At 41.5% G+C, this 14,607-nt stretch overlaps 1 protein-coding gene across 1 annotated transcript in view; it reads left to right on the forward strand.

The window, feature by feature from the left end:
- Window positions 1-14,607, forward strand: part of LOC122558125 (mucin-6-like) — a gene marked incomplete at its 3' end in the record, with an annotated part of 278,951 nt that overhangs the window by 75,395 nt on the left and 188,949 nt on the right. The window contains exon 10 of the mRNA XM_043706443.1: window positions 5,071-5,209. Within this exon, the coding sequence (XP_043562378.1) occupies window positions 5,071-5,209 (139 nt within the window). The remainder of the gene's footprint in view (window positions 1-5,070; window positions 5,210-14,607) is intronic.

Genomic DNA, 14,607 nt, shown 5'->3' on the forward strand with positions numbered 1-14,607 from the left:
CTTCTCTCGTGAATTGGATTCCTGTGAGTGTGGCGTTGATGATCCGGTGTGTTTTTTCTATTTCCGTGTTTTTAATGATTACGAACGTGTCATCGACATATCTGACCCAGAGTTTGGGTTGAATTTGTGGTAGGACTGTTTGTTCTAACCTTTGCATAACTGCCTCTGCTATGAGTCCCGAGATTGGTGATCCCATGGGTGTTCCGTTGATTTGTCATCAACGCCACACTCACAGGAATCCTGAATAGGCTGAATGGCCTAATTCTGTCCAGTATCTTATGGTCTTATGATATGGTCTAAATGTGACCCCAGGCCCATAGCAATGTGGTTGACCGTTAACTTCCCTCTGGGAAATCAGGGGACTGAATACTGACCTAGTCAGCAACACCAACACCAGTGGCCATAAATGGATTTAAAAAAAAGGCAAGTTGGTGCAATCATTTTGATAGGAAGAAAGCAGAGAGGTTACATAAAATAAAGAGGAAACACAGATTTGTACTTGAATTTTCAAACTGTATTTGATAAGATAAAGTTAAAAATCATACAACACCAGGTTATAGTCCAACAGGTTTAATTGGAAGCACTAGCTTTCGGAGCTCTGCTCCTTTATCAGGTGGTTGTGGAGTATATGATTGTAAGACACAGAATTTATAGCAAAAGTTTACAGTGTGATGTAACTGAAATTATACATTGAAAAATTCCTTGATTGTTTGTTAAGTCTCTCAGCTTTTGGAATGACCATGTTAGTTTCTCTTCTTTCATATGTAAATCGCAAAACCTTTTTTTAAAAGTTACATTCTTAGCAGGACTTATACACTGAATGGAGTGCTGCCGAACAAAGAGACCTTGGAGTGCAGGTTCATAGCTCCTTGAAAGTAGAGTCACAGATAAATAGGATAGTGAAGAAGGCATCTGGTATGCTTTCCTTTATTGGTCAGAGTATTGAGTACAGAAGTTACGAGGTCATGTTGCAGCTGACAGGACATTGCTTAGGCCATTTTTGGAATATTGCGTGCAATTCTGGTCTGGCTGCTATCAGAAGGATGTTGTAAAACTTGAAAGGGTTCAGAAAAGATTTACAAGGATGTTGCCACGATTGGATGATTTGAGCCATAGGGAGAGGTTGAATAGGCTGGGGCTGTTTTCCCTGGAGCATTGCAGGCTGAGGGGTGACCTTACAGAGGTTTATAAAGTCATGAGGGGCATGGATAAAGTCTTTTTCCTGGGATGGTGGAGTCCAGAACTAGAGGGCAGGAGGAGCAAGGTATAAAAGAGACCTAAGGTATAAAAGAGACCTGCAACTTTTTCATGCAGAGGGTGGTGTGTGTATGGAATGAGCTGCCAGAGGAAGTGTTGGAGGCTAGTCCAATTGCAACACTTAAAAGGCATCTGGATGGGTATATGAATAGGAAGGGTTTGGAGGGATATGGGCCAGGTGCTGGCAGGTGGGACTAGTTTGGGTTGGAATATCTGGTCGGCATGGACTAGTTGGACCGAAGGGTCTGTGTCCATGCTGTACATCTCTATGACTCTAGTATATTCAAGGCAGAGATTAATAGATTTTTGAACACTGAGGAATTGAAGAGATGTAGGTATAGGATAGTATGGGGAGCTGGGGTTGAGGTAAACTTTATGGGGCAAGTTGATGGTGTACTGGTAATGTCACTTGACTAGTAAACTAGAACTCAGGCTAATGTTTTGGTTTGAATCCCAATCTAGCAGATGGTGACATTTTAATTCAATAAAAAGGAGGCTAGAAGTTGTTTAGAGAAAGGCTTGACTGCTGGTCAGCTTTAACTTAAATCATACAAATCAATAAGATGTCTAAACAAGCTATATTAATTAAACAGAAAAGCCAGTGGTTGTGACCCTACTATTAACTTTGCTAACATAACATCTGACCTTTAATGTCTTATTGCAACTCTAAGGCTAAAAAACTAGCCTAGTGTGAAATAACTGGACAATACCTGGTATCCCATCACCAAGTCACCCTTTATGTACATGTGCACGGTACATGGGCTCTGAACAGCTAGCTCAAAGTCAGCCCCTAGACTGAGGAGCCCTTCTGAATCTCCTGTTTATATTCGTCAGCCAAGACTCTGTTGTCCAAGGTTAACAACTCCAATCAAAGATTTCATAGTAAATGCGATCCACCCAGCCATGGTTCCAATCACTACATAATGGCAATCATGTAACTAACTATAATCAATTGTTCTAAAAACTTGTCTGGTCCACTAATTTCTTTTCAAGAAGGACGTTTTACCCTTTCCTGGTATGAACTACATGTGACTCCAGACCCACAGCATCTTAACTGTCTTCTGAGCAAGTAGAGAATGGCATAAGTGTTGACATACCCATTGCCCACATCCCATGAACGAATAATAATAAAGATCATCCGTGACCTTGCTGATTGGCAGAGTAGGCTTAATAGGCCAAATGTTATTAACTGTTGTTTCTTCAGTTGTTGTGTTATCTTTTAGTTGTGCATTTCAGTGTGCAATTATAACAGGTTCTTACACCTCATTGGGGTATTGGGAATACATTGTCCTTAAAAGAAACATGGGGGAAGTGATGGCCCAGTGGTATTATTGCTGAACTGTTAATCCAGAGACCCAGGGGAGTGGGGATTGAGTTCAAATCCTGCCGTGGCAGATATAGTGGAATTTGAATTCAACAAAAATCTGGAATTAAGAATCTAATGATGACCATTAATCCATTGTCAATTGTTTGGAAGAATCCATCTGGTTCACCAATGTCCTTCAGGGAAGGAAACTGCTATACTTACCTGGTCTGCCTACATGTGACTCCAGACCCACAGCAATGTGGTTGACTCTTAACTGTCCTCTGGGCAATTACGGATGGCAACAAATCCTAGCCTAGCCAGTGACACTCTCCTCCCATGAATGAATTAAAAAAGAGTGAAGGGAAATGGAAAGATTTGGACAGTCTCTGCATTGAAGAGGGTTTACCATGTGACTTCGTAGAACTTAAAAAGTTTGTTGCGAATCGCCTACTGTTTACAAAAAAATCAAGGTGACTTAGATGAAAGAATGCGAGCAAAGCCTTTAGGAGAGAGAAGGAATTTTGTTAGTATTCTATAAGGATGTTTTTCTCCTGTGCTGTAGTTTGCCTAGCAGCAGCATTTGGACTGCAGTTGCTGTGTTTTCCAGCATCCCTGTGGGATGTTAGTAGAAGAAAGACCTCTAGGCTGAAAAGGCCAGACTCTGATACTGGTCAAAAGTAGCAGGGAACCTTAAATCAGAACCATTGGAAAGACCTTTTTCCGTTGAAATATTGTACAAACCTAATAAAATCAAGTATCAGGATTGCTAATTGTCATCTAAGCTTATGTCTGATTTGAAGATCTCATCAACTATATGGCTGTCAACCTCCAAGAAGTTGGATTCTGAGAAGTCGCCTCATTTTTATCTTTTAAGTTTAGGCTCTTGGCCTATTACCCCAGATCAGTTCTCAAGAATTGTCTTGTCTGATATGTATATGTATGTTTGCGATTAAGGGCAATATAGTTTAATTGCGCATGGTAGCATAATTGTTTCCACTAATTACAGGAACAAGTTAGCTTGAAATAAACAAGTTATTTTTGCATAATTACTGAAACCTGGTGAACATTTCTTTTATTCTGGATAGTAATAGATAAGAGAAACAAACTGATCATTTTGGTTATTGAATAAAACATTTACAATTTTGGTGCAACTCATGGAGTGGTGGAGCTCGATTAACAGTGCATTATTTCTATTAGAATTATAACAGGAGATTAGAGGTTGGTGCTATTTTGGCAAAGTTAATTGTAGTGTCATGGCCACCAGCTGTGTCAACAGCATGGTCAGCTTTTGTTTAAACAATTTAAAGGCTACTTTGTTGCAAGATATTGCTGAAGATTCCTTAGGAATTGAGAGATAAAGTTATTAAGAAAAAAAATACCAAAATTAAAACTAATAAAGTAAAAGAATACTTATCAGAAGAAAGTCCCAATAAAATATCAATGGTATACCATTGTAGCCTGTTTGCTTGAGTTCCTTCTTGTTGAAATTAAGAAGTTAATCCTTGAAGTTAGAGCCAACAATTGAGATGGGTTCTATTGCTGAATTATTAATGTTTCCTTGTAAAGGTAGTTTTAGTACAAAGTTAAAAATCACACAACACCACGATGTTGTCCAACAGGCTTATTTGGAAGCACTAGCTTTTGGAGTGCTGCTCCTTCATCAGATGGTTTTAGTAATTAGAAAATGCTTGGAGAGGGAGAAGGCTTCGGTTTCCTCGCTAGTTCTGTGGTTTCTGCAGTTGCAAGCTTTTTCAGCAGATCTGTGCTCCATTTCTGAAGCAAAGTCTTTGATTTTGCTAATGATGTAATGTTTTTCTTCTCTACAGTTGTAAACTCCACAATATAAATAAGCTATCACTATCATCGAGGAGACCTCAGACATCTGCTATCTGACACATACTAGTTTAAAATTATTTTTCTGATGGAATTGACTGACTAATGATTAAACAATTTCACACAAAAACCAAACACATATGTCACTAGTTTGTAATCCATACTCTTAAAAAATGTACATATATATAGCCATACACCTTTTATCATCACACATGTATCATCTAGCAGTCATTATTTCATATGTTGTATCTACATAAAATCAAGGTGGCCTTCTCTGTGAAAATATACAATATTACAGTTACATGGTCATGACAGTAGAAGGGCACTACTTAACCAACAACTTTTGGTAATTAAAATTCAAGAAGCAACTCTGCCTTGTTATAAGTTGCTAGTAATAGAGACTTGAGTAAAGAATGTTGTTCACACAATTATTCACTCAGAAAAGTCAGCTTATAAAAGTTTGTGAAATTATGTTCTCCATGTAGTAGACTGGGGGTATGTGTTGATTTCCCTTAGTAGTCATTTCTCCAGTAGAAATGCAGATGTGAATCTTAAGGGTCAGTCTAAACTGTTAATGATTCTCAACTATGAGCCAGAATGGATTATTGAGCATTCTCTCTAACAATATAATTCTTGTGAATTTTATGAAATAAATTTGACTATTATTTATGCAGCAAATGCGTTATGGGCAAATGGGACTGCACGAATCTGCCATGTCCAGGCCGATGTTCTATTGAAGGGGGCTCATTTGTCACCACGTTTGATTCAAGACGGTATAGATTCCATGGAGTCTGCACCTACCTGCTTATCAAAGTAAGATTTTGCTATTCTGAACAGGAACTTCAAATCAGTGGAAATTCAAATAAGATACTGGAACTGACAGCAAATAAGTTAATATTTGTAGAGTGAAAAGCTGTGCTATTTGTGTTTGCAATCCTTATTTCTCAATTAGTGTAATCATATGGAGGCTTGAACTATATATGCTATGGTGAGAAATATGGCAGAATTGCATAAACAGTGAGCAATTCACTGCATTTTTAACTAAGTTCTGGATATTGAGGTGAGATTCCCATTAGGGAATAATGAAATGTCTATTAAGGGGATTATGTCTTATTAAAAACTGTATTAATTGCATTTGTTGCCTCAAGTTTTTAAAAGTCGTTTGTAGGACTTGGGTGTCACTGACTGGCCAGCATTTATTGCCCATCCCTGGTGGCTCATGGGAAGGTGATGGTGAGCTGCTGCTTTAAAATGCTGCAGTCCACCTGCTGTGATTTGACCCACAATGGCATTAGGGAGGGAATTCCAGGATTTTGACTCAGCGACAGTGAAGGTAGGGTGATATATTTACAAATCAGGATTGTGAGTGGTTTGGACGAGAACTTGAAGGTGGAGGTGTTCCCATGTATCTGTTGCCCTTGTCCTTCTAGTTGGAAGTGGTCATGGTGGTCATTCGAAGATGCTGTCTGAGGGTCTTTGATGAATTTCTACGGTGCATCTTGTAGGTAATACACACTGATGCTACTGAGTGTCGGTGGTGGAGGGAATGGATGCTTGTGGATGCAGTGATAATGTACAGATTCCTATCCTAACACCTGGCACAAACAAACTAGACACTGAGAATTCTTGATTTGTACGTCAGAGCTTGTCCTTGGTGACTTCAGCTACGAAGAGCCTGCATGTTCCTCATTACACAACGGCATCTCAGGATGCAGTCCCTAAAAACTTTCAGTACTGCTGTATTGATGTGTTCTTTTCACAGACCTTAGACAGGCTTATTCTCTTGGTGGTAAAAACAATAACTGCAGATGCTGGAAACCAGATTCTGGATCAGTGGTGCTGGAAGAGCACAGCAATTCAGGCAGCATCCAACGAGCAGCAAAATCGACGTTTCGGGCAAAAGCCCTTCATCAGGAATAAAGACAGAGAGCCTGAAGCATGGAGAGATAAGCTGGGGGAGGGTGGGGGTGGGGAGAGAGTAGCATAGAGTACAATGGGTGAGTGGGGGAGGTGATGAAGGTGATAGATCAGGGAGGAGAGGGTGGAGTGGATAGGTGGAAAAGGAGCTAGGCAGGTCGGACAAGTCCGGACAAGTCAAGGGGACAGTGCTGAGCTGGAAGTTTGAAACTAGGATGAGGTGGGGGAAGGGGAAATAAGGAAGCTGTTGAAGTCCACATTGATATTGTCTTGCTTATCAGTAGGGGTCTGCCCAGAGAGAGCGAGACATCTTGCTGTATAGTACACCAAGATGATAATCTAATACCTATAACATGTGCCGGCTGCCTATACATCAAACATACCTCATCTTTGTTCAACTGAATGGTCACAAGGTGAGCACTGGCACTCGTCCTCAGTCCAGTCTGGGAGAAGTTTAGTACTGCATTCAGTCAGATATTCTTACTATTGTTAGTGAGGTACATAGTCTAGGAGTTTGACTATGGGCAGTTGTCTGCTTAGCTGGTCAGGAGATATTTCTGACTACAGTCCAGGAAGTTGGCAACAGTCAATTCTTTAGGTTCATCACGAGTAGTTAGTGCAGTCATGAATAATTAGTGAGGGACCTACAAAGACAGTGGTCAGGGGTGTGATCATTCATGTCTAGGGGTTGCTAGTTGAGGTTTGTCAGAGATCTGGAGTGAATGTAGTCCTTGGAGTTCTTGCATTGATCATTAAGGAGGGTTAATGGGGGAGTATAAGAACAATGGGGACTCATTGTCAAAAGAGTGTTGGATAATCAAGACTGAGGGTGAGTGCAGCAGAGATACATGTTGAGGTTGAGACAAAGGAGGTGATCATAGAATCATAGAATCCCTACAGTGTGGAAACAGGCCATTAAGGCCCAATAAATCCACATTGACCCTCCGAAGAATATCCCACCCCAATCCATCCTCCTACCCTATTACTCGACATTTCCCCTGACTAATGTACCTAACCTACACATCCCTGAACACTATGGGCAATTTAGCTTGGCCAACTCACCTAACCTGCACATCTTTTGGACTATGGGAGGAAATCAGAGCATCCGGAGGAAACTCATAAAGACATGGAGAGAATGTGCAAACTCCACACAAACTGTCACCTGAGGCTGGAATCGAACCTGAGTCCCTGCTGCTGTGAGGCAGCAGTGCTAACCACAGTGCCACCGGATAATCAAGGTGTAAAGGGGGTGTGCAGATAGCATCAGAGGATATGGTACGTTGTCGGGGGGCCGAGGGAGCTTATTGGCATGGACCAAGAAAATAGCCTCCGCAAGAGAAGAATGGAGGAGTAGAGTGGACATCATTAAATTGCAGTGTAGGGGCTAAGGGTCAAGGAGGATAGTGGGAGGCAAGGTTTAATGTGGTGGGTTTGCACAAAGATTTAGGTAGAAATTGGCTGGCAGGATAAGACAAGGTAGAAGAGGAGACAGTGGTTTAGTGGTAGTTTCATTTAGATAAATGTCAGGTGATGCATTTTGGTAAGACAAACCAGGGCAGGATTTAAACAGTTAATGATCGGGCCTTGGTGATGCTGCCTGACAGGCTGTGCTTTTCAAGCACTATACTTTTCAACTCTGACTCGCTTGCATCTGCAGTCCTCACTTTCTCCTTGGGGAGAGTAGTCAAAGAAAGAGACCTGGAGGTGCTGGAGCGCATAGTTCCTTGGAAGTGGAGTCATGGGTAGACAGGGTAGTGAAGAAGTCACTTGGCTTGCTTGCCTTCGTTGGTTAGAACATTGAATATAGGAGTTGGGATCCTGTGGCTGTATAGGACGCTGGTACAATGCTGGCCCCTTTTTTTTAAAGAATCTCTACTGTGTGGAAACAGGTCATTCAACTCAACAAGTTCATGCTGGCTGTCCGAAGAGCATCCCACACAGACCTCTACCCTTTTGCTGTAACTCTGCATTTCCCATGGCTAATGCACCTAACCTATGCACCCCTGAACACTATGGGTAATTTTGCATGACCAATCCATCTAACTTGCACATCTTTGAATTGTGGGAGGAAACCAAAGAACCCAGACATGGGGAGAATGTGCAAACTCCACACAGACAGACACTTGTGGCTGCAATTCAACCTGGGTTCTAGGTGCTGTGAGGCAGCATTGCTTTCCACTGAGCCACCATGCTGCCTTCCATAGGAAATATGTTGTTAAACCTGAGAGGATGCAGAAACAACTTACAAGGATGTTGCCAGGACTTGAGGGTTTGAGTCATGGGTTTGAGTTCGGCTGGAGCATTGGAGGCTGAAGGGTGACCATATAGAGGTTTATAAAATCATGAGGGACGTGAATAAGGTGAACAGACAAGGATGGCGGAGCCCAAAGCTAGTGGGCATGTGTTTAAAGTGAGAGGAGAAAATCTTAAGGACCTCAGGGACAACGTTTTCATACAGAGGATGGTGCATGTATGGAATCAGCTGCCAGAGGAAAAGGTAGAGGCTGATACAATTACAACATTTAAAAGGCATCTGAATAGGTATGTGAATATGGAGGGTAATGCTGGTAAATGGGCGTAGGTCAGATGGGGATGTCTGGTCAGTGTGGATATGTTGGACTGAAGCGTCTGTTTCTGTGCTGTATGACTGTATGAATCTATTAATTCAGACATAGGATACATTCTGGGGACCTGCATTCAAATCATGTTATGGTGAAATTTGAATTCAATAAAGATCTGGAATTAAGGTTCCAGTGATGACCATGAAAGCATTCTTGATTGTTTGGAAAAAAACGTCTGGTTCACTGATGTCCTTTAGAGAAGGAAACTATCATCCGACTTGGTCTGGCCTACATGTGATTCCAGACCCAGAGAAATATGGTCAACTCTTAACTAACCTCTGAGCAATTAGAGATAGACAATAAATGCTGGTCTAGCCATTGATGTTCACATTCCCTGAATAAATGAGAAAAGGGACATTGAATTTCGAGGTTGGGGGGTGCCTGGTGAATAGGTGGAGTCCAGTGCTGAAGGTGCCTCTTGGGAATTGCATTCCTTATGATCGCTTGCTGTTCAGTCGATGCTAACTGCAACTGTAAAATGGCTAGGGCAATGGTCAAAGTGGGTGGAGTCAGTGTCAGTGTGAGAACCTACATTTATTACTACACCAGGATCACAAAAGGACAAATATGTAAAGTAGACTTCTGCAAATTATAGCTACATTTTATTTGCAATCATTTAATTATGCATTTGCAAGGCATGCAGACTGAAAATCTTTAGGGTTCAAATACGTAAAAGGCAGTTTGCACCATGCCATTGGTCCTTGAAAATTGAACATTTGTATTTCAAAGGTGCAGAAGTTAGCAGCATTGACTTAACTAGAGGTGAATGCTGGCCAAAAGCAACCATAATGTGTGAAACTTGCAAAGGTGCTTGTAGGAGGCAGAGACACATACTTCACCATCTGTGATTTATGTTATAATGGATTCTATTGAATTCAGTGATAAACTTCACAGTTGATGTGGATCTAGGAATAAATGGGGTTGGAGCGTTGCTGGTATTCCCTCTTTAATGTTTTGCATTTTTCGCTCAGCTGGCACCTTCAACAAGTTGGTGCCCCTGCCGAAGCTGAATGCATGATGGAGACTTGATCCTCATTATCAGGGTGCTATATGTTCCCCTGTGTGGAGGTGTGTGAGCATCCTGATCTGTAGCACGTGCTGTTCTGAGAGCTCAGAACTTGTTTTACTCCTTATGTTTCTTAAAAAAGGAAAGAAAGAGAAATTGGGGAATTGTAGGCCGGTTAGCCTGACACCGGTGGTGAGGAAAATGCTGGAGTCAGTCATTAAGGATGTAATAACTGAGCATTTGGAAAGCAATGATAGAATTGTTCCTAGTTTGCATGGATTCACTAAAAGGAAATCATGCTTGACAAATCTTCTAGAACATTTTGAGCATGTGGCTAGTAGAGTAGACAATGTGAATCAGTAAATTTTGTGTATTTGGACTTTCAAAAGGTTTGTGACAAGGTTCCATACAAGAGGTTAGTAAGGAGAATGGTATCAGAGGTAACACAGCAATGTGGATAGGAAACTGGTTGGAAGACAGGAAGTAGAGATATGGAATAAACGGGTCCTTTTCAGAGTGGCAGGCAGTGATGAGTAAGGTACCATAGGGTTCAGTGCTGGGACTTCAGCTGTACACAATGTACATTACGATTTGGACGAAGGAATTAAATGCAATATCTCAAAATTTGCAGATGACACTAAGCTGGGTGGCAGTGTGCTGTGAGGAGTGTGCTAAGAGGCTGCAGGGTGACTTGGACAGACTGACTGAGTGGGCAAATACTTGGCAAATGCACTATGATGTGGATAAATGTGAGGTTATCCACTTTGGTCATAAAAACAGGAAGATTATTATCTGAATGGTGGCAGTTTAGGAAAAGATGAGGTGCAACGAGACCTGGGTGTCATGGAGGAACAGTTGCTGTAGGTTGGCATGCAGCAGGTGGTGAGGAAAGCTAATGGCATGCACTCCTTCCTAGTGAGAGGATTTGAATATCGGAGTAAGAATGTCTTGCTGCAGTTATACGGTCTTGTTATGGCCACACCTTGAGTATTGCATGCAGTTTTGGTCTTTTTGTCTGAGGAAGGACATTTTTGCTGTTGAAGGAGTCCAGTGAAGGTTCGCCAGATTGATTCTGGGGATGGCAGGACGGACATACGAGAAATGACAGGATTGACTGGGCTTGTATTTGCAGGAATTTAGAAGAATGAGGTGGGGTACTATTGAAAACATATAAAATCCTGATGGCACTAGACAGGCTAGATATGGGAAGAATGTTCCCAGTGTTGGGGAAGTACAGAGCAAGAGTTAAGCCATTAAGGACTGAGATGAGGAGAATTTCTTCACTCAGAGTTGTGAAACTTTGGAATTCTCTACCACAGGAAGCTGTTGGGGCAGTTCATCAGATATATTCAAGAGGGAACTGATTCAGGGAAATGATGAAAATGCAGTTCTACTTCTTTGATTGGGGAGCTATTGGGAGTGGAGCAGGAGTGGATCAGGGTGTCCCAGAATGCAACAGTCCTTGCGAAATCCTGATAAGGGAAGGCAGGGGAATATTAGTCTGGTGGTTGCGTCCTACTGGAGGTGGCAGAAATGGCAACTTATGATGTTTTGAAAGCGGAGTCCCCTCAATTCTCAATTGAGGAAAAAGATAGACATGGAGGTAGTATAAATGGAACAGATGCAATAGAGACAGAGAAACTGGGAGAATAGAATAGAGGGGTCAGTACAGGAAGCAGGGTGTGAGACTGTTTAGTCCAGGTAACTGGGAGTGGTGGATTTGTAATGGTTATCAGTGGCCAGCTGTCCCCAGAAATGGAAACACTGATGTCAACTATGAGAAAGGAAGAGTCAGAGGTGGACTGGGTGAAAGTGAGAGAATGATGAAAATTGGGAGCGAAGTTGACAGAATTTTCCAATTCCACATGAGAGAAAGAATCAGTATTGATGATGTCATCAATGGACTGGAGAAAGAGTTGTGTGGAGGGATCAGAATAGGACTGGAGCAAGGAGTGTTCCACATATCCCACAAAAAGACAGATGTCACTGGGATGCATGTGGGTTCTCCGGGCCACTGCTTTGACCTAAAGGAAGTGAGAGGAGCTAAAGGATGAAGCTGTCCTTGAGTGACAGGGCTCAGCTGCATCAGGCACTATAAACCAGACAGGACCTGGCAGGTCACCTGGTTACAATCAATAGATGAGAGTTTTGGTGCAGCAAGCCATCGTGGACTGTAAAATAATCATTGGTCAGTTTAGCAGTATTTGGTTGCATTGTTGGGGTGAACTGCACCTTGATTTATTTTGTTTGCATTTGTTTTTGCTGGCTATAAATAAAAGCTCACTCTTGGAATTGTCTGATTACCTGTATGAGGTATTCCCTTACTGGGTAATGACAAAATGCAAGGCTACAGAGAACACTGGCGACTTAGAGAGTGTGTTTAGAAGTTTGACACTATCAAGAACAAAGCATCTCACTTGATTATCATCATGTCCACAACCATCTGCTCCCTCTATGCTGATACAGAATGCAGTGCAGGCACCCACCAAAGATCCTTAGACAGCATCTTCAAAACCCACAACTACTATAGCAGATACAAACATGGGAACCTGCTAGTTCCCCTCCAAGCCACTGACTGTCCTGACTTGGAAATATATCGTCATTCCTTCACTGTTGCTAGGTGAAAATCTTGGAATTCCTTCCCTAATGGCACTGTGGGTGTATCCTTGAACAATGGCTTGCAGTGGACCAAAAAGGTAGCTCATCATCACCTTCTCAAGAATAACTAAGGACAGGCAATAAATACTGGCCATCCAACAATATCCACATCCCACTAGTAAATAAAAAATGATGGGAAGTAGTATATTGACAGGTTAGTTGTGTAGCCTGCCGGTTAGGTAGCGACTAAAGTAAGGAAATCTGGTTAAATGTGCGACCAAGTGTCAGCCAGGTTGACCATGTGCTGTGGGGAACATGGCTTTGTGCCTACTTTGCAATTACAAGGGGCAGTGCTAAAATGCCAAAGTTTGGCTGGCTGCACAGTGGTTTCTTTTAAGATGGAGTGGGTGCCAGGGATGCCAATCTTTCGGTAGATATTCGGTAAATGACAAGTTGTTCTGAGAATGACAAGTGGTAGAGTGGTGCTAGATAGAGACAGTGTAGATAGTTAATGAGCTTAGTATGGTATGGGAAGAAACCTTGCTTGCCCTTAGAACAAGAAACCATCCAGGAAACTCAACAAAACTGACACTTAACCCAAAAAAAGTAATAATCAGTCCTGTATTTCTAATACTAATTGAATATGCTTTTAGGCTTAAGGTACATTATTATTGTAATTTTAAAAATTTAATTAGATGGTCCTCATCGCGCTTTGGAGGTGCTGGTGTTGGACTGGGGTATACAAAGTTAAAACTCTCACAACACCAGGTTATAGTCCAACAGGGTTAATTGGCAGCATTAGCTTTCGGAGCACTGCTCCTTCATCAGGTGGTTGTGCACCTGATGAAGGAGCAGCGCTCCGAAAGCTAGTGCTGCCAATTAATCTGTTGGACTATAATATGGTGTTGTGTGATTTTTAACTTGGTCCTCATTATAGCACGTTGAGCAGAAAAAGGATTGAAAAATGGCAAATATCTCAAGGTTTTCACAACTAAACAGGTGGACCTACCCCTTGTAATTCATTGACTACAGATTTTACTCAAAACCATGATCATAATACCTTTGCAGTACTTTTCTTAAACAGGATAAATCTCATACTTCTCCCCTACCTTCCACCTCCAGTGAACTATTGTATTGATCTTTTATTCAAGAATCGACACTGTCATTTTTGATTTGTGAATGTCTTAAATTTAATCAGTGGAGATATTAAGACTCATTGTAGACCAGATTGAAATAGTCTTGGTGATATTGACTAGAGATATTTGCTTTCTTTCATGCTATTTAAATTCCTGAACAGAAGCAGTGAGGATGGCTACCAAGGGAGAATCAATGAATATTGACATTTACTATTTTTAACTTGTGTGCCACGGACATCACTGTAGCTGCTGGTCACTGTTCTGCTCACTAAGTTCCTGAACTGTTACTTGCAATATACTCAAATAAAATTAATTCACTTTGAATAACTTGAGTTGACAAGATCCTGTTTTGTTTACAAAATGGAAGCACAAAGGGAAATTAGTAGCATAAGGAAGCCTTTCAAATCCCTTGAACTTGATATGCTATTCAGATTGAACATGGCTGATCTGTAGCTTTTCTCTTTGCACTCTGTATCCCGTATCAAGTGAAAATCTATTCCCCCTATTACAAAAGCATCCGCAGCTCTTTCCAGGAATGATTATTAGATTAGATTCCCTAAGTGTGAAAACAGGTCCTTCGGCCAACCAGTCCTCCCAGACCCATTTACCTCTGACTAATGTACTTAACACTATGGGCAATTTAGCATGGCCAAATCACCTAACCTGCATATCTTTGCAACTGTGGGAGGAAACCCACGCAGACACAGGGAGAATATACAAACTCCACACACTCACTGGAGGCTGGAATTGAACCTGGGACCCTGGTGTTGTGAAGCAGTAGTGCTAACCACTGAGCCACAGTGCCATCCATCAGAATAAATAATCTGTATTTATTGCCAATCAAATTATCTTTTTAACACCAACATCTAAATTCCAGTAAATAAGAGCTATGCTTGTTCGAGCTATTAACATAATTTAAACTCCTAATCCTTG

This window comes from Chiloscyllium plagiosum, chromosome 16, assembly GCF_004010195.1.
Source record: "Chiloscyllium plagiosum isolate BGI_BamShark_2017 chromosome 16, ASM401019v2, whole genome shotgun sequence".
NCBI classification, from domain to species: Eukaryota; Metazoa; Chordata; class Chondrichthyes; order Orectolobiformes; family Hemiscylliidae; genus Chiloscyllium; species Chiloscyllium plagiosum.